General features: G+C 38.9%; 2 protein-coding genes across 4 annotated transcripts in view; both read left to right on the plus strand.

Annotated features, from left to right (window-relative positions):
- Positions 1-3624, plus strand: part of vps37ba (VPS37B subunit of ESCRT-I a) — a 27872-nt gene extending 24248 nt beyond the window's left edge. For both annotated transcript variants that reach the window (XM_079815569.1, XM_079815570.1), the window contains one exon: positions 1028-3624. In XM_079815569.1, the coding sequence (XP_079671695.1) occupies positions 1028-1513 (486 nt within the window). In that variant the 3' untranslated portion in view covers positions 1514-3624. The remainder of the gene's footprint in view (positions 1-1027) is intronic.
- Positions 3625-5090: 1466 nt separating this feature from the next.
- ppp3cca (protein phosphatase 3, catalytic subunit, gamma isozyme, a) overlaps positions 5091-24480 on the plus strand; it is an 81221-nt gene continuing 61831 nt past the window's right edge. For both annotated transcript variants that reach the window (XM_079814918.1, XM_079814919.1), the window contains exon 1: positions 5091-5872. In XM_079814918.1, coding sequence (XP_079671044.1) covers positions 5818-5872 — 55 coding nt within the window. In that variant the 5' untranslated portion in view covers positions 5091-5817. The remainder of the gene's footprint in view (positions 5873-24480) is intronic.

Raw genomic sequence — 24480 nt, forward strand, 5'->3', positions numbered from 1 at the left:
ACACCGTCAGTAATGTTTTAATGAATTAAACAGACAGGGCAAAAATATCTTATATTTCAAAAGAGATCTGTGCATTAGTGTGAATGCAGGTCTCCCGCTGATGATGTCATGATTAATAATCAAACAACAGTAGAGCTGAGAAAGAAAAATCACTCACAGTTCAGACACTCTTAAATACTGAAAGCACTCTTTGTTCATTGCTTGTAATATGTTTTTTGTTCCGCTTTATGATTTACTAGCTTATGTTTTGCAGCTATATTAGTTTATATATTTAAAATTATTAACATGCAATTGTTTTAATTAAAATGTTGTAATGTCCTAGTTATTTTAAAAAGCTTATAATTACATATATCATAATAAAAACATTTTAAGTTTTTAATAAATTAATAAGATTAATTAATAAGGAAAAAGTTCAGGAATTGTTTTGGAATCGGATCGTGACTCCCAGAATCGTAATCGGATCGTGAGGTACCAATTCAAGATTTCCACCATTACTATACAATGATGTATTGTTGAATAATACAGAAGATAAAGAGTTTAAAAAATAATCGCATATTAAATCGCAATCGCAATATTGGTTAAAAAAATCGCAATTAGATTTTTTTCCAAAATCGTTCAGCCCTACTGGCAACCAACTTCCATATGAATAAACTGAAAACAACTAACTGATTTCCCTCTTCTTCTCGCCAGTGTGCATGCACAGTCCGTAACGCTAGCTACAGCTTGTTTTTTGCTATCGTTCCTGTAAAGCGAGGTGACCATGTATGGCTTCAGCGTCCCTGCTGTTTAAAACGTGTATCGCGGTTCGTTTAACATCTCAACCGACTTGAATCGTCACACATTTGTATCGATTTTTCAACCGGCTCCGACTGAATCGTTACATCCCTAGTCACTGTCCACGACACATATTTTTGCGATATATTGTGACTGGATATATTGTTACACCCCTACTCAACACTCTTTAAAGTTGTACTTGATATTGGTGGTAATAATTACTATTTTCTCCCTCACCCCCTTTCCAAATCAGAACATGGCCGATTCGTTCCTCGATGGTGCAACCCCTCTGGACGCATTCATTGATGAGTATCAGAGTAAGAGGAAGCTGGCACACCTGCGGAGAGTCAAGATAGAAAAGCTCCAAGAAATGGTGCTGAAAGGACACCACATGGCTCCGGCCGCACTTCAGCCCTCTCAGGACCTTCCCTCCAGGCCAGCTGTTCTTCATAGAGAGGTCAATGGTGCCCCCATGCCGATGCCCCGTCGGGCTCCTCCTCTTCCCCCTGTTAAAGTCACCCAAATGCCTGCTGTCCAGCCTGCCACAGCCATCTCCTACACTCCTTCCTCTCCATTCTCTCCCACTACTCCATACCCTCCTATTCCCCCCAGAGTAGGAAACACACCACCCATTTTTAACCAGGGATACCCCAACATGTACATGCAGCAATACCCCCCACCCGTGCCCCAGAGACCCCCTCCACGCATGGCCCCTCAGCCAGGCTTCATCATGCAGTGAGCGTGGGACATTACAGCCTGTGGATGAGAAACGAAGTGCACACTGGACATTCATTCAAGCCTTTTGTTGGTCCTTCAAGCAGCATGCTATAAAATATTATGCGCCAAGATGAGGTCTTGTCATGTGTAAAATTAACAAGACTTTTCTGCAATCAAAAGGGCATCTGCAACAGGATCTTCAATTTGCACTTTAGACTACTCTTGTATTTGATCAGTCATGGCTGGTTATGGAGTCGTGCTGTTCCCTTTACGCCCTCTTCAGTAGCATTAGATCAAGTTGTTTTACGTGAGCCCTCAGGGGCTTCCATACATGATAAAGACATCAAAGTTCAAGAACAGGGCTTCAGTTAGGCCAGCTAGACAGATATGAAGAGCCAAGATTTGATGTTTTAGATTCTGTTTGCGTTGTCATGATCATGCTAATGTGCTGGTTCAACCACACTTCAGATATTTCATACCTGAAAAAGCTGCTTTAACAAAGAGGTAATGCTGATGCAAACAGACTGAGACCGAACTGTGCTGATTCTATTGGGAGGAAGAAACAAAAACACTTTTTTTTGCTCACCTGGTTTTCTCAGACCTGCAGCCAAAGATGTTATTTGTTATTCAGTGGTTTCAGTTTTGGGCTGGTAGCAGTAAAACAGTGCGATTTAGTCGAGATTTGGGTTAAATGTGGGTGAATATTTTGGTACTAATGTGTTGGATAAGATGTGGTGATGATCAGAGCTACTGCTACTGTGGAGAGAGGGCCAAAATGCCTTATGTGTCTCCGATATGAGCAAATTTATGTTGATGGAGGGAGCTTATTGGCTAGAATTTGGAAAAAGTGAGAGTGAACGGTAGTGTGGATGAGAAAAATGCTCAAATTAGTTTTTTAATCATGTAAGTGTGAACATTTCTGAAGCATATTTGCTTGTACTGTCATTACCGTGCATACTTAAACTGACGCTCTATGCATAATTTACCATTTTAATGCTTATTTTGAACACCATAATCCTTCTTGTTTATTTTTGCCATCTGGTGTGAAGATGTTCATTGGAGATGTGCTTCCTTTTCCATAAAACCCTCATATTAATTGACATTTAAGATATTTAATTAATATAGCCACACTATATATTTTTTTACTTTACTTTACTTTTCCCTTTTAACTTTACTGGTAAAATTTGACTTACCTATGTCATCAGGTGTGTTACATATATCTTGTTTTCTTACCAACATATGTAGTATAACCTTAGTCCATACCTTTTTTCACCCTGCATCGGTTTTCTGTAGTATGTTGTTTTTCTGGTATGTTCATGTGTCTGAAATAGTCACTTTGTGCCTATGATAGGTAAGATGAGGACTTGTTCACTGTGGTGAGGAGTGTGTTTTGTGATGCATGTTCCTCTTTGCCTTTCCGTTCTATAGCAATTTAATGCCCAGAATACACTTTTTTTTATAAATAAATGCTGTTTACACAGGTACATCCTTACAAGTGTCCTTATATCTATATCTAATTTATGTTTTGCGTATAGAGCCATAATTATGTTGCCTCAAATTCAGGAAGTTGATAGGAAAACATTGTTTGGATGAAGTCCTCTCTTTAATGGTGCTGCTACATTAATTTAGTGAGCTGAACCCAGATGATGTTAGTACGCAGGCTCTGTTTGAATTAAATCACTCTGTGTTTGTCAGACTTGGGTTGGGTCTCTGCTTTATTATCTTAATGCTGATGAGCACCAGATCGAGAGGTGGAATTAATCGGGTTCCTCATGAATCAGGTTGTTTTGTCTAGACATTGACTAAATATCTGTGAAAACCATTATGTACAATGACAGGCTTGCCAAGCATCTGGAAAAACAGCTTCCACCCTTGAAAATTGATTTTGTTTGTTTGTATGTATAGACATTGTCTTTCTTTGTCTTAGAAATAATGATTGCTAGGTTTGTAAAAGGTAACACGGCTGTATGCTTTTGCTGGCAATATAAGATAGTATTTTTTACTTTCCTAATGTAAAATACGCAAACTCTTCTGTTTATCGTTTCAATACTATAGGTATTGTCTATTGAAAGTGGTAGACATTTGCAAATGGAACTGACATCTCTATTTTAAAGATAATAAATTATATACCATCACTTTTCTGTGAGTTCGGATTTATTCAGGAATGACGGTAATATTCTTTTTAATTGTTGAAGATACAATATAGCTCAATGGTAAAAGCTGATGGGCAAATCAAAGAGTTTGACTCCCTCTAGTGGATGCAAGTTTAAGTACACAATGTAGTGTAATATTTCCTCTAAAGCAGTGGTTCTCAACCTTTGACCTGGTATTTCTGCATGTCATCTCATTTTTGTATTGCCATAATTGAAGACGGGGGTCTTACAAAATTAGATTATTTTAACTTAATTAAAAATTATTAAATTATTATTAAGTCTTGCAGCCCAAGAGGCCCATGAATTTAACTATATTAACCACTATGCATATAGGTAAACTAGTGGTTTACAGCCAGTAGCAACTGTGTGTGTGTGTGTGTGTGTGTGTGTATATATATGTATATATATATATATATATATGTATATATATGTATATGTGTGTGTATATGTATGTATGGGGTAAAACCAAGTTGAATGCCAAAGGAATGGTGAGAAGCATTCCATGTTTGCTGATTTTAGAATTCACAGCTTTAGCCAACAATGAAAACTTCTGAGTCTTGTGAGTTTATTTGACGAAGATGTGTCGGTGCGAATTGCATTCAATGCAGTCTGATCTGTAGCACCCAATCAGGACTTTTAATCTGCTGCTACTGGTGAAGTTATGCTAATCAATGAAGAAGAAAACCGTAAACCAAACAAGACTGTTTATTGGATTGAAATAAATAAACTGACATAGTTTGCTTTCATAAAATAAAGACGGACCACCTTAATGCAGGTGTTATCAATCTTTTAAGGAATTTCAAATAATGATCCCTTTGTGAAGGACCCTGTTGAGAAATATAAAGAGAGCCTGTAAATGTTAGTTTGACAATGTGTTACTTATTCATGGCCTGAAGCGTGCAGCACAAGGAATGACACAAAATAGAAAGGAACAATTTATATGATGTTATGATTATGGTGACCAAGAACATCCTTGACAAAAATGAATAATTGTAACTTACCCCGTCACAGTTTATGTGGCCACATGCCTACAGTAGGCTAAAACATATACATCACATTAACTTTAATGGACTGCTTTCTCTTTGTAGTTTTTGGGCTTTCCTCTCCAGCGCATCCTAACCACACACTGAGCTTTGAGGGACCTCCAGCACAGGGTTGCCAGGTTTTCACAACAAAACCCGCCCAATTGCCACTCAAAAGTAGCCCAATCGGGTTTCCCCGTTAAAACTAATTTTCGGGGGGGTATTTATGTGATATTTATGTAAATATCACATAATTGGGGTCGCATCAACCCGCGGACATGAAAAACAGCCCGCGGAAACAGTGTTAAAGTAGCCCAATTCCGCGGGAAAACCGCGGACTTGGCAACACTGCTCCAGCACGACACATTTAACCATCTGCTTCGCACGTGTCAAATTGTACGTGCTACGTCACTCCTACGCCAGCGCGTCGAGAGCCACGGCTCCGCCATATTGCAGGAAATCCGTCTGAGGTTTAGAGATTAGCGTTTAATCTGAGGAGCTGGGAGCGAGAGTGTGATTGGAAGTTACTGCTAGCCATATGGTTAGCTCGAGTGGGCGGGCAGATCGCGCAATCTCTGTTGTCACACGACAGGACATATGTTTATTAAGACAAATCGGCGCAGTTCGGCACGTTATTATTATGCCGAACTCTATTATAAGTGTGTAGCTAAACTGGCGAGTTGACATTCTGACTCTTAAAAGTGGAAAATCGGATTAACGTTCAAGATTGCGCACCAAACCCTAATCATCTTGTGTCGCTGGCTCCCTTTGCTACAAATCCAAGAGATCTGATAGAGAAAGGCTGATAGCTAGTTAACGTTAGGTCCATGTCAACAGGAACACGCCAAGACCGGGCTCGCGACGATCGGTGATTGCGTTTCTGTCAGCGAGGAGAAGCGATCGTGTCGGCGTCTGCTGGCGATGTTATTATGCTGCCCCGTGGCCCGTGTAACCAACTGTTGTTCAGTGTTGACTAGATTAGCTGTGTTAGAGCGTTAAACCTGCCCGCTTGTCTGAATTAGAACAGTTCTCGGATCCCTCGGAGTCGCTGGCCACTTTGCAATCTCTTCTTTCTCGGACTGGCACCAGCAAACACGGAGAATATCTTTGTTCATTTACTGGCTAATAAATCCTGACTGAACTGTGAGAAGATGACGACTAAAGAGCCGAAAGAAAAGCTGTCGACCACTGAACGAATCATTAAAAGTAAGTTCATCTCAGTTTGTGTTTCATGAAGTGTCTAGACAGGCAGTTAGAGTTTATTTCTAATGGATTTAACGTTACCGCTTTGGTATTTTGGGGAATCGCTTGATTCACCAATCATTTGGTTCATCTGAACCGTTTCTTGACAGCTGTCCCAGGTTTTGCTGAGGAGAGAAATGATTGATAGAGCGCCCAACCTCTAGATTGCCCATTTAAACTTTGCAAGCAGCTTTATTTTGACATCCAGTCAATGCAAATATGACACTAGATTGAATTAAGAAGCACGAGTCCTATATATTGTCCAAATGTGCACCCATTTTTAACTCGAAGTTGTGCAACATTTATGTCTACTTGCACAACAAAAGTGAATTTATTCTCTTTTAAACCACCTTGGCAAGAAAAATAAAAAATCAGCTCAGGACTTTTCTTAACAACCACATTTAACGATGCACCTGGGAAAAAGTTAATTCTACGCTTATTTGATGTATTTCATGTTTTTTTGTAAAAAAAAAAAAAAGTAGATTTATATAGCAAATAAGAATCGATAAAATGATGGCATATATTTTGAGACAGGAGTTGATACTGTTTTCCAGTTTAATTAAAGCAACATTATTAAAGGTCTCATGGCATGAAATGTTCATTTTATGAGTTTTTTTTTTCTTCACATTTATATGAGTTCCCCTAGCCTGTATATGGTCCCCAAGTGGCTAGAAATTACGATAGGTGTAAACCGAGTTCTGGGTGTCCTGTTCTGCCTTTGAGAAAATGAAAGCTCAGAGGAGCCGATCGGGAATCTTCCCTGTATGTCGTCATACGGGGAACGGTTACCTCCCCTTCCTCTGCTTTGCCCGCCCAGAGAATTTGGAGAGAAGGGATTCAGTTTATCAGTCGCGATGTCAGCACAGGCTTTACAAACAGACTTTTACCATATGGATTCTAGGGGTGCACCGATCCGATATTAGGATCGGATATCGGCCGCGATACTGATAAAATAGCTGGATCGGGGATCGGAAAAATTAACAGATCCACAAGCCGATCCAGGTGTTTTTTTCCGTCGCAGCAGAACCTACGTCATTCGTCAGCTTCACGTGTGTCGCATGCTAGAAGGGAGCGAGCCAGAGAGTCGGCTGTGTGGAGGAGATATTTCACGCTTGCCATGCCAACTAGTTCGTCGCTGTTTCGAGGGTATTACTGCAAAGTCAGGGTCTTTCCTGCATTGACATTTTTTTGACGGCCAAAGCCTAATTTGATGAGTTATTGTGATTTACGAGTGATGTAGAACAGATGCTGCGCTCGTGACTGAGTGACAGAGAGACCGATCTGAGAGCTCCTCCCCCGCGCGTGCTCTCTGGGTCTTCAAAATAATCAGTGTTCGCTCTCATATTTCACATATTAATCCAAATCAAAAGCTCGGAAGACCGAAACCATGTTGCACGTGACACATTCGGACAATTTTGTCCTTGAATTATCACTGGGTGTGAATTGCGCTCAAAAAACATTGACTCTTCTCTGACCAGCTGACATAAAGCATACTTTCAATAAGCGGGAGACAAATTATATCCAGTTATGAAGTGTTTTCTGTGTGTTGACATCTTTCGCGATGTTCTAACAGACGGGATTCGCACACAACGCGTCTGCTAATGTCCGATTCGTGACCTAATGACTCCTTTGAACCAAATCATTTTAACGACTGGCCAGAACAACTGATCTGTCCAACACTGAACTCATGAACTCAGTTTATTAATTTACTCAGAACGCAACTGAAATGAGAACACAAGTGTGCTTACCCATTTTAGCAAGAGTGGGTAGTAAGAATTATTTTTAATTATCAACAGTATTTCATCTTATTTCTGTTGACAATGTGTAGTAAAATAAATAGGCCTAGCCTACAATCATTTAATCTGGAGTGAGGTGAAACCAGAACAAAGTTGTTATTAGCTAGCTGAAAATTTTTATTAAATTGCATATGGTAGAAAATTAGACTATTTGTTAATTTGTAATGCTACTTTTTAATATTGATATGATTATATACCAAAACAATTATCTGTAGTGTAAAAAATGTTTGGTAACTGTCAGATTACTATTGTATGTTTGACCAATACACTGTTTTTTGTTTCCACTGCTACATTTTATTTATTTAAAGAAGTTAGATTACATTCTATTTTAGATTTGAATGCACAATTGTTTTTTAAATAAATAAAAATTCAACACCTTACATACATCTGTTATTTTGTCTTAGTTATGTTTAGTTAGTAAAGTCTGGTGCCTTTAGTCTCTTCAAGGAAGGTATAAGGTGGAAGATATACAGTTTATTATTAATTCAACAATATATCGGATCGGTATCGGGTATCGACAGATACACAAAGCCCAGGCATCGGTATCGGGACTGAAAAAGTCGGATCGGTGCACCCCTAATGGATTCGACAGCACCGCCACAAACCGTGAGTAACAGTGTTCATTAAAGCAGCACTAGGTAGGTTTTGCTCTCGGGGTCCCCCTACAGTTGGGAAACAGTATTGTCCTCTACTACTGTCGTAAACTGTCATTCTACATCAGGGGATGCATCGCACGTGCATTTGTTGACATGGCAACTATGATAGCCCTGAACACTGCAGGAGGAGTTCACATGTCTATGAAGTTCACATGCAGGTGTTCTGCTTGCGTCGTGTGTGAAATGTCTTTATCCCAGGTACAGTGGCATATGTTTCAGCATGTCATATGAATATCATTTCATGGGTTTTATTTTTTTTCAAACGCCAAATGATCGCGATGCTGACGTTTACAAGCCAGCGTCATTATAGTAGCCTAGTCTATTGGTTCCCGTTTTACAGAATCTATATGATACTTCAATTCAATGTTTGAGTGGTAGGTAATAACCATATATCGTCAATATTACAATATCAAGCTACCATAGATGAATCTGCAAATTTGAAAAATTGATTTGCATTATAGCTTGAGGCAAGACAAATAAACCAATATCACAGACATGTTAGGTATCCTAAAATATGATTTTGTACGTCTTATGTATTTACTTGCAAGAATGTAGCCCCTCCTCCTTCAGCTCACGCCAACGAGCAAACGCTGGCCCAATGTTGATCCTCGTCCTGCCTTTAATCCGATCACTTTCTCGTTTCCTCTTTTTGCTTTCCTCCGACAAAACCTTTGCTTTCTTATTTTTCTGTGCTGCTTCGGCCATGACTATAACATCCGGCAAACAAACGATAGTTGTTTAGTTGCACGTCCGAATTTAAGGACGTGGGGGTGGTGGTGGAAGTGACGTATATGCCGTAAAGCAGTCGAATTTTGTAGTTCTTTTTTTTAGTACTACCCGAAGCCCGAAGTTTAAAAGTACGATTAAAAACGATACAGACCCCGTCAGGCTATGGCAGACGTGTCATTCAACCTATTGTAAGTCGATGTATCATCACAAGAGTCTTGAAAATATATTATAAAGGTTGAAAAGTTACCTAATGCTGTTTAATGCCTGATCTGTGATCATTGATTTCTGATGTGTAGCTAATCATTCAAGTTCACGCAGACTTTCTTTCTAATCTCGACGGCTGTAATGGTAAAAAAAAAAAAAAAACGAAGTACAAGTATTTGAGAGGGGTTCCACATGTTACAAAGTTTGTAGAATACGGTGGAAGAAGACCGGGTCGGCATGACTGGAACTCGTGTTTATTCAGAACTCTCAGATAAAAACTAAATAAACTTGCGCTCTCAATAACTCAGTACAATATAACTTTCGCAGCAATCTTCGTGTGCTTCCAGAAAAATGCGTCTTTTTTTTGTGATTGTTGCGGGCAAAAATCCTTGATTATGTGGCACGTTTTCTTAAAAAATGCGATGGAAAATGCGGGATATTTATGCAATTTTATGTGATAAAATTGCGATAACTTGCAAAAACTGCGGTTTGATGAAAAATAGAAAAAAAGCACTACATCATAGAAAGTGCTGGGAATATTGAAGTTCTCATCTTGTTTTATTGAAGACCTTAATAAACACATGGCTCTTCTGAAAAAATTAATAAATAACTTCCTGTTTTACAGAGGTAGCTATACAAAACAGACATTTCAGTGATTCCAATGCCCAAAGTGCAATCTCTTAAAGGGTTAGTTCACCCAAAAATTAATGACTTCCCCCTCATGTCGTTGGACACCCATAAGACCTCCGTTCATCTTCGGAACACAAATTAAGATATTTGTAGTTTTTGTGCGCAAAAAAACCCTAAATAATGACTTGTATAGTGATGACCGATTTCAAAAAACAGCATGAAGCTTCGAAGCGTTATGAATCAGTGAGTCGATTCATGATTCGGATAGCGTGTCAAACTGCTCAAATACGTGACTTTGGCGATCCTAACCGCTGAATCGACTCACTGATTCATAACGCTTCAAAGCTTCATGCTGTTTTTTGAAATCGGTCAACACACCGGGAAACTGCTTTGCGCGGTCTTTTGCTGTCATTTTTGTTGGCAAACGGGAATTTGCATGCTTCATCATGGTTGCACCGATATCTATGGTTTCACCACGGGGTTTGCAGTAGGGGTGCACCGATCCGATATTAGGATCGGATATCGGCCGCGATACTGACAAAATAGCTGGATCGGGGATCGGAAAAATGAACAGATCCACAAGCCGATCCAGGTGTTTTTTTCCGTCGCAGCAGAACCGACGTCATTCGTCAGCTTCACGTGTGTCGCATGCTAGAAGAGACTCGGCTGTGTGGAGGAGATATTTCACGCTTGCCACGCGAACTAGTTCGCAATGTCTGCAAAGTAACTTAAATGTTTCGAGGGGAGGTGGTATTACTGCAAAGTCAGGGTTTTTCCTGCATTGAACATTTTTTGACGGCCGCCAAAGCCTAATTTGATGAGTTATTGTGATTTACGAGCGATGTAGAACAGATGCTGCGCTTGTGACTGAGTGACAGAGAGACCGATCTGAGAGCTCCTCCCCCGCGCGCGCTCTCTGGGTCTTCAAAATAATCAGTGTTCGCTCTCATATTTCACATATTAATCCAAATCAAAAGGTCGGAAGACCGAAACCATGTTGCACGTGACACATTCGGACAAATTTGTCCTTGAAATATCGCTGGTTGTGAATTGCGCTCAAAAAACATTGCCTCTTCTCTTACCAGCTGACATAAAGCATACTTTCAATAAACGGGAGACAAATTTTATTCAGTTATGAAGTGTTTTCTGTGTGTTGACATCTTTCGCGATGTTCTAACAGACGGGATTCACACACAACGTGTCTGCTAATGTCCGATTCGTGACCTGATGACTCATTTGAACCGAATCATTTTAACGACTGGTTAGAACAACTGATCTGTCCAACATTGAACTCATGAATCAGTTTATTAATTTACTCAGAACGCATCTGAAATGAGAACACAAGTGCTTACCCAATTTAGCAAGAGTGGGTAGTAAGAATTATTTTTAATTATCGACAGTATTTCAGCTTATTTCTGTTGACAATGTGTAGTAAAATAAATAGGCCTAGCCTACAATCATTTAATCTGGAGTGAGGTGAAACCAGAACAAAGTTGTTATTAGCTAGCTGAAAATTTTTATTAAATTGCATATGGCAGAAAATTAAGACTATTTGTTAATTTGTAATGCTACTTTTTAATATTGATATGATTATATACCAAAACAATGATCTGTAGTGTAAAAAATGTTTGGTAACTGTCAGATTACTATTGTATGTTTGACTGTTTTTTGTTTCCACTGCTACATTTTATTTATTTAAAGAAGTTAGATTACATTCTATTTTAGATTTGAAAGCACAATTGTTTTTTAAATAAATAAGAATTCAACACTTTACATTCATCTGTTATTTTGTCTTAGTTATGTTTAGTTAGTAAAGTCTGGTGCCTTTAGTCTCTTCAAGGAAGGTATAAGGTGGAAGATATACAGTTTATTATTAATTCAACAATATATCGGATCGGTATCGGGTATCGACAGATACACAAAGCTCAGGCATCGGTATCGGTATCGGGACTGAAAAAGTCGGATCGGTGCACCCCTAGTTTGCAGCTTTTCGATGACGTTCACGTCGGGTAATTATGTCACTTAAAAACTTTCCCATGGCAATAGGGGGAAATGCCGGCTCTTGTGTGAAGTAAACAAACATTCTTCAACTTTCTGCTAATATATGACTTTTTTGCAACGAAAAAAATATATTTTGCACGCGGAAATAGGCAATTTACGCGCCGAAAGTGCGGCGTATTTGAAAAAATGCGGCCCCCGCATAAATATGCAGACTTAGGCTGATTATGCATTAAATCATGCGATCGCATAATCGCGTTTTTCTGGAGGGACTGAATCTTTCTCCAGCTCTCCGTCTTTCTGGTCCGCAAGTACCCACTCCGTCTCGCTCTCTCTCGCTCAATTAACATTTTAATGACAGTACAGGCCTGTTTATTAAACAAAAATGAATTATTATTTATAAAAATAAATAAAACTACTACAAACTTTGCTAAAGTGGTTTTGAACAAGTATTACTTAGACGATATTAATAACACATTATTTTAGCTATTGCCCCATGCTGGTGAGCCTTTTACCCCACCTTGCCACCTCATACATTTATAAGATTTTTTAAGGGGTGATTGATTGCTGTTTCCAGAGTGTGTATGTGAAGTTTTACCTCAAAATACCCCACATATAATTTTTTATAGCATGTTAAAATTGTGGGGGTGAGGTGTCCCTTTAAGTGCAAATGAGCTGCTGCTCATGGGGCGGAGCTTCAAGAACTCCAGCTCTGATAACCTCATGCAGACAGGCAATGAAATGTCTAGCCTGTTATGTTCAAACCGGAGTCAATAGGTGCATTTACATGGAGCACTGTAATCGGTTTAAAAGTCCAATCCGAATGAAAATGGCCAAACCGAATGAAATTGTAATCGGTTTGAGAGGGGTAGGATAAACCTTTTCATGAGCCGATCAAACTAAAAATTCCACCATGTAAACGACCTGATCCGATTACTTTGAGTGTACGTCTTTCCAGAGTCCTGCACTGGTCCGATTTTGAAAACCCGCACCCGCCCGTACCCTCAGTGCTTAAAGATCCTGTTCTTCGTGATCCCATTTTTCAAACTTTAGTTAGTGTGTAATGTTGCTGTTAGAGCATAAATAATACCTGTAAAATTCTAAAGCTCAAAGTTCAATGCCAAGCGAGATATCTTATTTGACAGAAGTTCCCTTTCAAAGCCTACAGCGAACGGCCGGTTTGGACTACATCCATGTACATCCTGCTTTGTCAGTAGAACAGTTTGTCGACTAACCTCCGCCCACAAGAATACGCGAAAAAGGGGGCGTGGTCTTGTTGCTCCCTCGTTGAGAAGAGAAAGTCTTGCGTTCGGTTCGGTTCGGTTCGGTTCGGTTCGGTTGCGTTTGTCGCCATGTCGTTCAGACGCTGTTATTTTCATCCCGGAGTCAAATCACCTTTGTTTGGCCTTCAGGGGCTGTAGTTTGAGCGCGTTCATCTCCCCGTTATGGTAAGAGGCGTGACCTTTCCGGGCAACGTGCCCTAAGCTGCAGTCGAATCACAACACGGGAACCGTTGGCACTATCAGAACTCGTTACGTTTCTGAAGGAGGGACTTCATAGAACGAGGAAATTCTCAGGCCGTTTTGAGGACAGTGAAAAGGCAGTATACAGATAAGTAAATTGTGTGAAAAATACAGTTTTTTTTACACATGAAACATGAACACATGTTATATTGCACACTGTAAACACAATCAAAGCTTAAAAAAAACACGAAAAACGGGACCTTTAAACCCGCATCCGATCCGTTTTCCGACAACAGCACTAATTAAAATCCGCACCCGACCCGACCTGCAATAAAATAAGTTTAGCATATCACATTATTGACACGCTTACAAAAATGTTTATTGCCAGCATACAGAAGTTATTACACGACCATTAACACAAGGACAACTTCTGCCGGGAGCTTAACGTGGCTTAATGTACTGTTATTAAGAGACCAAACTCAGTAAACATAATACTAATAACGTATACTATGTACAAAAAATCAGATGAGCCCAGAATATGAACGCAATGCGTATAATTACACGTTAAACGTTTTCCTACCATAGAAAACCATTATAAAAAACACTTAACGTGGCTTAATGTAGGCCTACTAAGACAGTGACTCAGGAAATATAACAAATACTGTTCGATAGAACTGCTTGTGCTTGGTTTGTTACCACAGTTATCTGCGTGCTTCCTCAGCGATGAAGTTCCACATTTGCGGCTATCTTTTCTTCCACTCCTCATAATCCATCTTGACGGCTGCAGTGCAGGCAGAGCGCGCGCGCGGTTGTGATTCTTCTGTGAGGGCACGCGTGCGCCGCACGGCCACAAATGAACTGATACGGATTTTAAATTATTTTATCAACTTGGAAAACAGGTAAGGCATATTTTTTTTAGGAACACATATACAATATATATGCATATATTGTAGAGCTGCAAGTTCTTATTCTTTTTTACTGATTATTGTATTTCAAAGAGGGTAGTGAATTTGTATATTATTTTAACATGAAATCAATGAATGATGACAATATTAATTGTATTTCAGGAAGGGTAGTGTACATAGTATGCCATTTTATAATGAAATAAATGAACAAAAGAAGCTTTTTAAACATAATATATAATGATACTATTCATCATAAAATGTATACAGAGTAGGCCTAATTAGGAAAAGTTGTTTACTATAGTAGTTGAGTATGATTTACTTATTGATTTGTGTCAATAGTAAACGAAAATGCACTTGTATTTATCTGCAAAAGGTTCACATACAGGAGCTTTCAGCATAGTTTTAATGTATAACTAGTCGTCTATTTTGAAGATACATGTGCATAAACAACGACTAAAGCTGCCAGAAGTTTTTGCCCAAACTTCAAAGACACATTTAAATGATTAAAGCTAGAGGCATATCTTAACTTTAATGTTACTTTAATCATGTAAACTACCTATATACAACAAGTTATTATGCATATGTGTTTGGGACAGAGCGGAACCAGGTCGCATTAACAGGAGATATATGCAGCCCATAATAAATAAAAGCACGAGACGTACTGGGCTCGGAGAAGAACCCAGGAAATTGTGACCGTCTGTTGCAATACACGCGCCACGGTTCAGCTGCGCGAGAGAACCATGGCAGCAGGGTTGCCAGGTTTACACAACAAACCCCACCCATTCGTTCCTCAAAACTAGCCCAAAACAAGCCCAATCGCGTTTCGGGGAGGTTCTCTGGTAAACATCGCGTTCGGGGGGAAAAATATGTGTGTTTTTTGCTTCAACCCGCGGACATGAGCCACAGCCCGCGGCAACAGTGTAGAAGTAGCCCAATTCCGCGGAAAAAAGCGAACTTGGCAACACTGACTGCAGTGTGAAAGCTCCCGCTCTCCACGCGCACAGCTTCTGCTCTGCCACCGCGTGCAGTGTGAAACCGGCGTTACAGAGCGAACAAAGCACAGTTTTATTCGGCTTCTGTTTAAAGTTCTCCCACACTTTTGAATGTCGCGGTCTGGCTTTATATGATAAATGATCATTTTCACTATGCCCGGGAGCGGAAGCTGCCATTATTCTAGATCTTCTGTTCCATTCTAGAACGTAAATAATGTGCCGCCGACGCGTCGACGCATTTCACGCACGTCGTTGCAGCCCTAATATATTGTTTATATATAGGCCTATATTCGTTTGCACGTGACTGTTTAAAAACCGTGTTTAGACCCGTGTTTCTCCCTTGTCCGACCTGACCCGCACCCGCATCCGACACAGTAGGATGTTTTTCACCCGTTTCAGCAATATTCGCGGGTCACCCGTCGGGTACCCGCACCCGTGCAGGACTCTACGTCTTTCTGTGACATAACACACAGCGTGCGCGCCTCCACAACTGAAGAGCGAGCGACGCGCTCACACCAGGTTAATGTTGACAAGAGAGGAAAGTTCATTTTTCTGAGGTATTAAACTTTTTATTTCATAACATGTTATGAACATTATGTTGGAATAATGACACAGACATAGCCTGGCTACACCATCTTGACAGTGTTTGTCCCAGGCTTCAACTGCGCCTGACAGAAGAATTTATTTTTCTAAGCTGATTCTAACTCTTACAACAAAAAAATGAATAGCTTTTATAAAACTGTATAAGTCCTGGTGGCCGTTGAGATTTGCTATTTCAACGGGGAACATTCAAGCTGCTGGAGAGGACGTGTCGATATTTCTCTGTTTCTCGTAGATATAAAGTTCAACAACTGCCTCAAATTGGTTAAGTAACATTACCCACAGTCTAACGTTTGCTTTTTACATTACTTTTGTTAATATTTATACCTTTTGTGATTGTTATCTTTCCTTAATCATCTGAAATATCTATGCGTTTAGTACTAGTAATGATGCTGAGCAAGTCTTGATTGCGTTCATGTTTCACCGTACATCCTATGTTTTTATTAATAATTTGGGTGCATTTTTTTGTTAATTTTGTATTTTTCAAAATAAATGAATTAAATTCATTTTGATTCCGCATTCATCATTCACAGCTGTTGAAATAGCCATTGTATAGGACATAAATTAGTTTAAACTACGGCATGTCCGCCCACAGAAAAATAAATAAGTATAAAAATGACCAACACAGAACTATTGATCCACGATACTAACGTTACGAATCTGATGCGGCAGACAAACTGTGTGCGCATGTCACAAAATGATTCCGACTGAAAGTCAGCACATGTAAACACCAGACCAGTTTAGATAACGTCTTATGTAAACAGTCCACCGAATCTTTCAATCGGAATTATTTTAATCGGAATGACAACGCATGTAAACGTGGCTAATGATGGAAAGACTCAAGAAGTGACAACATGTAGAATGCAACAAGATGTTCCTGAATGGTTAGTTGATGAATTTATGTAGCTGATGTGGAGTTGACTATCTTCAAGTCATTGATTAGCATATTCCGTCATGATAATCTCAGCCCCTTTGTTGCGTGTTCCCAGGGGCAGGGTTTATGTAAATTTCAGATATCACTAACCCGGGAGGAAGCTTGTGTAGTCCCTACCAGCCGTTTGTTGTAGTCATTAAAAAGCAATTTCTTTAAAAGAAAATATCTCCCTTTGCTTTGAACTTTGAGCGTCGTAACTTTGCAGATGTGATTTATGCTTAAACAGCAACATTACACACTAACTAAAGTTTAAAATGTGAAATTATAATCATAATCAACCACCCCTTTAAACAAACAAACCACTTTTATGATTTATTTACACACAAACTCTGTTGCTCCATCAATGTTCAATAAAAACATATATATTTTCTCTGCAATCATACTCTATGGGAGTAGTGAAAAGCAAATTTTTCTTAAAGCGTGCCTTTAGCCCCGTTGCACCCTATATATGTATACACACTAGGGGTGCGCACGAATAGTCGAATATTCGATCTGTAATTAATATATTGAAAAATAAAAATACTATTTGAATTTTACTGCATTGCTTTGCTGGTCGTAAATGCACTGAATCCATGATAAATCCCACTAAAACTCGCAGAAATCCACTGAGTGGCGCTGTGGAGTAGGGCTGAACGATATGGACAATTTCATATCTCGATTTTCATGCCAGATATCTCGATATCGATACAATACGATATGACTACGTGTTCGGTGAAAACCAGAATCTGAATTAAAATGTGTTTGATTTAAGCCTACATTTCAAAAATTTGTGTCAGAAAATGTATTGTTTTTAAGCCTTTCGCACGTACGATCACACAGGTGTAATCAGTCTAGGCTGGTCCCTGGAGCGTATGATCAAGTGCATCACATGATCAACTGCTTAATTCAAATGTTGAATTTAGCCAGAGACAGGCGCGCTCAGAGCTGTCATATATTACAACTTTTCAGTGTTTTCAACCACATACTGTTTATTTTAGGTTTCAAACATATAAATTCACATAAGTACTAAAAAAACAATACATTTAGAGTTTGTAAAATACACACTGATGTCTATGGAAGAGGTAATAATAATCCTTTCCATTATAATTCGACACGTTTTATTCAAATCAGATACACATTGTGTAAGTAACTTCAATGTTTACTCTATTCTATTCCCAGTTCACCAGTCACTTACTTTTAAGTATTTCGGGAGAAGTGGATGAATTCACGTGTTGTAAACATAGAGGTTGTAAATCCAACAGATCCGATTCTCTGAACTGCGTCTGCGGCACAAACTAACATGGCGGCTCCCATTGCGCATACAGCTCAACTAACGCGATCGTTATAAAAGGTGTTTAAACAACAATATACTTCCACTTGCATGTATTTGACAATCGGAATATCAGATATTTCATGCCATAGCTAACACATTTGTGAATATTCTGAATAAAAAAGGAAAAAAAACATAAAAGCAGATCATCATTCATTCAGCGCTGCTGCGGTGTGTCACGTGACAAGCAATGACGCGTCACCATGGAAACGCTGTCCCCCCTCTCACAATATAGGTCCCACGTCCCTGGTAGTGTGTGCGCGCTGGCTTTAGCGGTGCATTCAAGGGCACTCGTAAAACTGATGTTTGTTGTGACTGCCAGAGTTGTATGCAGGGCGAGCGCGGAGAGGGGAAATCTATATCGTTGCTTTTTTTCGATAGTAATATCTTGAAAGTTCATATCTAGATATAGATACGATAACGATATATCGTTCAGCCCTACTGTGGAGCATGTTAATAAGTCGATTGTATTTGATCACATAATGTTGTCGTCAGCCTCGCGATGTTTGGGATTACTCAAATGAAATTTGAAAATTATCTTACAAAATGGAGTTACTTTTGATCAAATTAATTAATGAAACTTAATTATCATATTATCACAATGAGAAATCACATGAAATCCAGACACCAGGCGAATGATTAAAGACAGCTGTCCGTCACTGCATTCACGAGTGCAGGGAAGCGCATCTGTACCTCGAGTGAGCGCGAGAAAAACATGTATGATAGCAAAATGTTCTCGAGACATGCTTCCTTTAAGTTTCGTCGAGGATGAACCGAAAACATAAAGTGCTGTTAGAAACCGATATTTTTTAAACGGTATCAGTGCCTGAACCGATAAAAAAAAGCCACAAAACAATGGTGGGTGACATTAAAGAATGGCTTTTTATTGAAAAAATTTAACTATTTAAAGTGAACAATTTATTAAAAGTTTAAAGTATACTTAAAGATGCAAATATAAATAGATACAAAACACAATTAACTTAACAAATTCACAGTGAAACCTAAGCCATCTAACCCAACTACAATAGGCCTAATTTAACACTAAATAACTGCAGTACTAATAACAGCAAAATAGTTGGTATGCTTGGTCTGCTACAAACCAGCTTCAAGGTTCAGCTTTAATTTGAAATATGACCATATTCTCTGGCTAAATATTTTAGAACGCATTATTGTTTCCATGGAGACATGCACTTCTCACATGACACACAGCAATAGTGCTGTATGACAGCTGTATTGGTTTTATTTCTTTTTTTTCTTTTTTATTCAAAATATTCACAAACTTGTTAACTATGTCATGAACTATCCGCGATGACTAACAGACAGCAGATAAATGGCTGTCCACCTGTCACTCAAAGTGGCCATGCCCTTAATTATGCACAACTTTAAGCCTTTATATAATGTAAACGAAGTTGTCATGAAGGGCAAAATTAGCCGTATAGACCAAAAAAAAAAAACAATTTGTACCAGGCTGTAAACATGTTTTAATCTGCTGTAAAGTTGGGCATTTTAACATGGGGCTCAATGAGATTCTGCTCCCTTCTGGAGCCTGTCCCTAGCGGCCAGTCGATGAATTGCAGTATATGTCACTTCCGTATTGGCTTCAAGAGAAACTGCGGGAGGTTGCCTCTTGGTAAGAAATTAATGTGTGTTAGTTGATCTATAATGTGCGATGGGAGCCGCCATGTTAGTTTTTGCGCCTCAGAGAATCGGATCTGTCGGATTTAAATCACATAAATTCAATCCCGTCTCACAAAATGCATGAAAGTAAGTGACCGCTGAACTGGGAGAAGAATAGAGTAAACTATAGAGTTAACTATATAGCGTGTATCTGATATGAATAAAACGCGTAGTCAAATTATAACTTTCTGAGAGGATTGTCATTGCCACTATTGACATCAGTGTGTATTTTTTTTCTAGTAATTATGTGCATTTAAATGTCTGAAACCTAAAATAAATATTATGTGGTTGAAAACACTGACTAGTTGTGATATGTGACGAGCGCTGAGCATGTCTGTCTCTGGCTCAGTGCCAGCCAAAGCACTAAAGCATGTTTGAATTTAAGTGGCACCGAAATCTGCATTCTGATTCGGTCCGGTTATATACCGGTTACATAGGTACCAGTGCCATATTGGCACCGGGTTTCGGTACCCAACCCTAAATATTTTTGGGCTGGGTAAAAAATATAGATTTCTCGATTTTAATTGATTCTCATTTTTACGAAACCATATCGATTCTTAAATCCCAAGAATCGATTAGTCATCCCGTTTTCAGTGGATGAATGAACGGGACATTGTAGCGCGCCTCCCATCCTATAAATCGCAATAATCTTTGTGCTTTGTTACTTTTGATATGAAACAAAGTCTCGGATTTTAAATTACGTCCATTTTATTACGAAAAACGATACCGTTTTGGCATTGTAGCGTGAGATCGCTCTGGCGCTGCGCGGAGTGAACATGATCTTCTCCTCCGCCTTAATACCAGTTATAGCGCGAAATAAACATGAATGAGCATCTGAAAGATACAGGACAACTTACTGAAATCCGTATCACGTCTCATGTAATCGCTCAATCAGTGTTTCAACCGCAGAAAGACGTCAGTAAAACTTGTAAACAGTGTCATGTAACATCACATTTACCTCAGAAAAGCATATCCAGTGTCCATAAACTCGTTAGTCAGCTAGAAAAATTAACTCTAGAGAGGAGCATTTTGCTAATTATATGCACCATATGTTGCACCATGTTTGTGCTATGTATGTATGAATAAATCTGGCAAGTTTTTATGACGGCCACCATTTAAATGTTTATATTTCAAAAAAACGAATTGGAGTAGAAATAGGATTTATGTAATTGTAAAGTTAATATTATAACTTTTATTATTATGTAAAAAAAAACATCGTCATTGAGTGTAATTGTGTTTGTATACAAATCAGTTCATTTTTACCTTTAATATTAGTAGGCTAATTTAGTACCAACTGACTCCCATAGTTTACAACATTAGTTCAGAGATTTGTTTTTCTTGAAAATTTGCCATGTATTGTACCTGATATATATATCCAAAATAATCAATATCGAATCGAATCGAATCGCAAGCTTGTGAATCGAAATCGAATCGAATTGTGAAATTGGTGTCAATACCCGGCCCTACTAAATATAATGATTTCTTTTCATCGTTTCAATCAAATTGCTCATTAAAGCATTTAGTATTCACAGTAGTTTAAAACTTTGATAAAGATGGGTTATCATGAAAGTAACTGAGGTGGTCGGAGAGTGACCCATACATATAAATATGAGTATTTCTGTCTTCACACCTGGTGGATGAAGTAAGAATCATTGCATTGTGATTGTTTTTTCTTGTGTAAAGCAAACCTGATCTTAAAATTCAGCTCTGTGCTCCTGTCAGCCAGTCTTAGCAGGGGCTTATCATTATTTGTGGTATAAATAATATGGAGTAAATTGAAACACACATGCTTCACATTACCTACTTGGATCAGCTTTGAGAACTTTCCTAGTGAGCACCATGTGAATTAGTATGAAATAGTGGGTTTTGAAAAGGGGTTCAAGACACAAACCTCCTCTAGGTTTACGAGCTAATGTTTTACAAGCAATAGACCCTAGCCAGGGTTATTATTTTTTTTATATTTAATAGTTATTAATTTTTTAAAATATATTTTGTGAATAAAAATGAGGCAGTGAGGGATAGACATATAGCCTAGCCTGTGCAACACGGTATACTTTTCACAACACATGTTTCCAGAGGTTTGTCACCAGGAATTTTTTGCAAAGACATATTTCCAGTGTTGCGTCAACTGAACAATCGACAGCAAAGTTAAAAACTTTACAGCCTGTTGAACAGACTTTACACCTATCACCCACAATTTTGTTTTCATTTTTGTGAGAAATTAAATCCTGTTTCATCTGTCAAACGTAGGTTATGACATGTTAGTTATACTGAAACTCCATTGAACACTTTTTAATTCGAAGCAGATTTTAGACAGTGCTTTTGGTTAGATCCATCTGTGATTAGAGAAGTTTCTGGAAAATTTTGTGAAGGAAAACAAAAGAATTGTTCCTTTTTAACAATAATGATCTAAATAAAACTCACTGTATTCATGCTTCATCTAGGTAACCAGTTTACCCAATAAGGTCAAACCAGGTAAACCTGGCCAAATTACATTTGATTAGACCCCTCTCCTCACTAACATCAGAACTCTGTACTTTCTATAGACTTGGTGTGGGGGCGGAGTCAGCGTGGGGGAAAACAGTCCATTCCCCCACACTGGAAATGCATGGTGTTAACCCAGAAAAGCCTATATAGAATCACTTCTGATGCTTGACAGAGCAAGATAGAAAAACTGGGCCGTGTTGGGTCAGATTGTTCGTACAGTATCTGTGACTGGAAAAACGACCCAACGCAATAGCCGGGGGTGTCATTTTCTCTTCAAAATGCATGCTGCTCCCCCAAATATCACACGACATGCCTACTTAACATATATCACCGTCTTTCGATGAAGACGTTTATTCCGTGTTCCTGAATTGAATTGATTAAATGTATGCATTACATACATTTAACGTTATAAATTGATCATAAAACTTGTCTTGTGCTATGAAATGTTTTATTTCTGAATATGACGTGCCCGTTTGCAATGCAAAGGGCATTTGTTTATGCATTTGTTTGGGCTAGAATATAAACATGAAATGTGCCGAGTCTAATGTCAAACGTTAATTTGCCGCAGTGCCACGTTTAACAAACCAGTCCTTCCAAAAAAAATGTGGCTTTTTTTGTGATTGTTGCGGGCAAAAATCCTTGATTATGCGGCACGTTTTCTTAAAAATGCGATGGAAAATGCGGGATATTTATGCAATTTTATGCGATAAAATTGCGGGAACTTGCAAAAACTGCGGTTTGATGAAAAAGAGAAAAAAAGCACTACATCACAGAAAGTGCTGGGAATATTGAAGTTCTCATCTTGTTTTATTGAAGACCTTAATAAACACATGGCACAAATTTACAAAACATTGAGTCAAACAAGTTCTGTAGCTTTACAAAAGGAATATGCTACAACTTCTGAAAAAATGAATAAATAACTTCCTGTTTTACAGAGGTAGCTACACAAAACAGACATTTGAGTGCTTCCAATGCACAAAGTGCAATCTCTTAAAGGGTTAGTTCACCCAAAAAATGAAAATTCTGTCATTAATGACTTCCCCCTCATGTCGTTGGACACCCGTAAGACCTCCGTTCATCTTCGGAACACAAATGAAGATATTTTAGTTGAAAAACGATGGCTCAGAAAGGCCTCCATTAGCACAATGCACTTTACACTCTCAAGACCCATAAAAGGTACTAAAGACGTCGTTACAAAGTCCATCTCACTACAGTGGATCTACAATAACTTTATGAAGCGACGAGAATAGTTTTTGTGCGCAAAAAAAACCTAAATAACGACTTCTATAGTAATGACCGATTTCAAAACACTGCATCATGAAGCTTCGAAGCGTTATAAATCAGCGAGTCGATTCATGATTCGGATCGTGTGTCAAACTGCTGAAATACGTGACTTTGGCGATCCAAACCGCTGAATCGACTCACTGATTCATAGCGCTTCGAAGCTTCATGATGCTGTTTTTTTTTAAATCGGTCAACACACCGGGAAACTGCTTTGCGCGGTCTTTTGCAGTTATTTTTGTTGGCAAATGGGAATTTGCATGCTTCATCATGGTTGCACCGATATCTATGGTTTCACCACGGGGTTTGCAGCTTTTCGATGACGTTCACGTCGGGTAATTACGTCACTTCAAAACATTCCCATGGCAATAGGGGGAAATGGCGGCTCTTGTGTGAAGTAAACAAACATAGGCAATAGGCAATTTACGCGGCGAAAGTGCGGCGTATTTGAAAAAATGCAGCCACCGCATAAATATGCGGACTTTGGCTGATTATGCATTAAATCATGCGATCGCATAATCGCGTTTTTCTGGAGGGACTGACAAACATTTGTCAAAAGCCTTAAATCCAGTTAGCCTGTATGATGAACTGTTTGAAACTTCAGATTTAACTTATTAGAGGTGCAGAATGCCACACAGCAACTTTTCGGCAATGCACCAACCAAAAATCAATCGTAATCATTACAAAAAGTAAAGATAAAGCGCCTATCAAGGTCTACGCGTCCGTGTTCATTTGAATGGCTTGTTTTCCCACACCGCATAAACGGATATGGCGTTTTTGTGGGCGTTTCCAGTAATGCCAACCAAGTCTATGGGCATTTGCTTATATTTGAGTGCGTCACACAAGAACAGTGTCACAGAAGCTGAAATGTTGTGTCTTAAGTTTTTGTTTTCCATGTTATTGGTCTGTTG

The sequence above is a fragment of the Gobio gobio genome (assembly GCF_949357685.1).
Source record: "Gobio gobio genome assembly, chromosome: 4".
Classification (NCBI taxonomy): Eukaryota; Metazoa; Chordata; class Actinopteri; order Cypriniformes; family Gobionidae; genus Gobio; species Gobio gobio.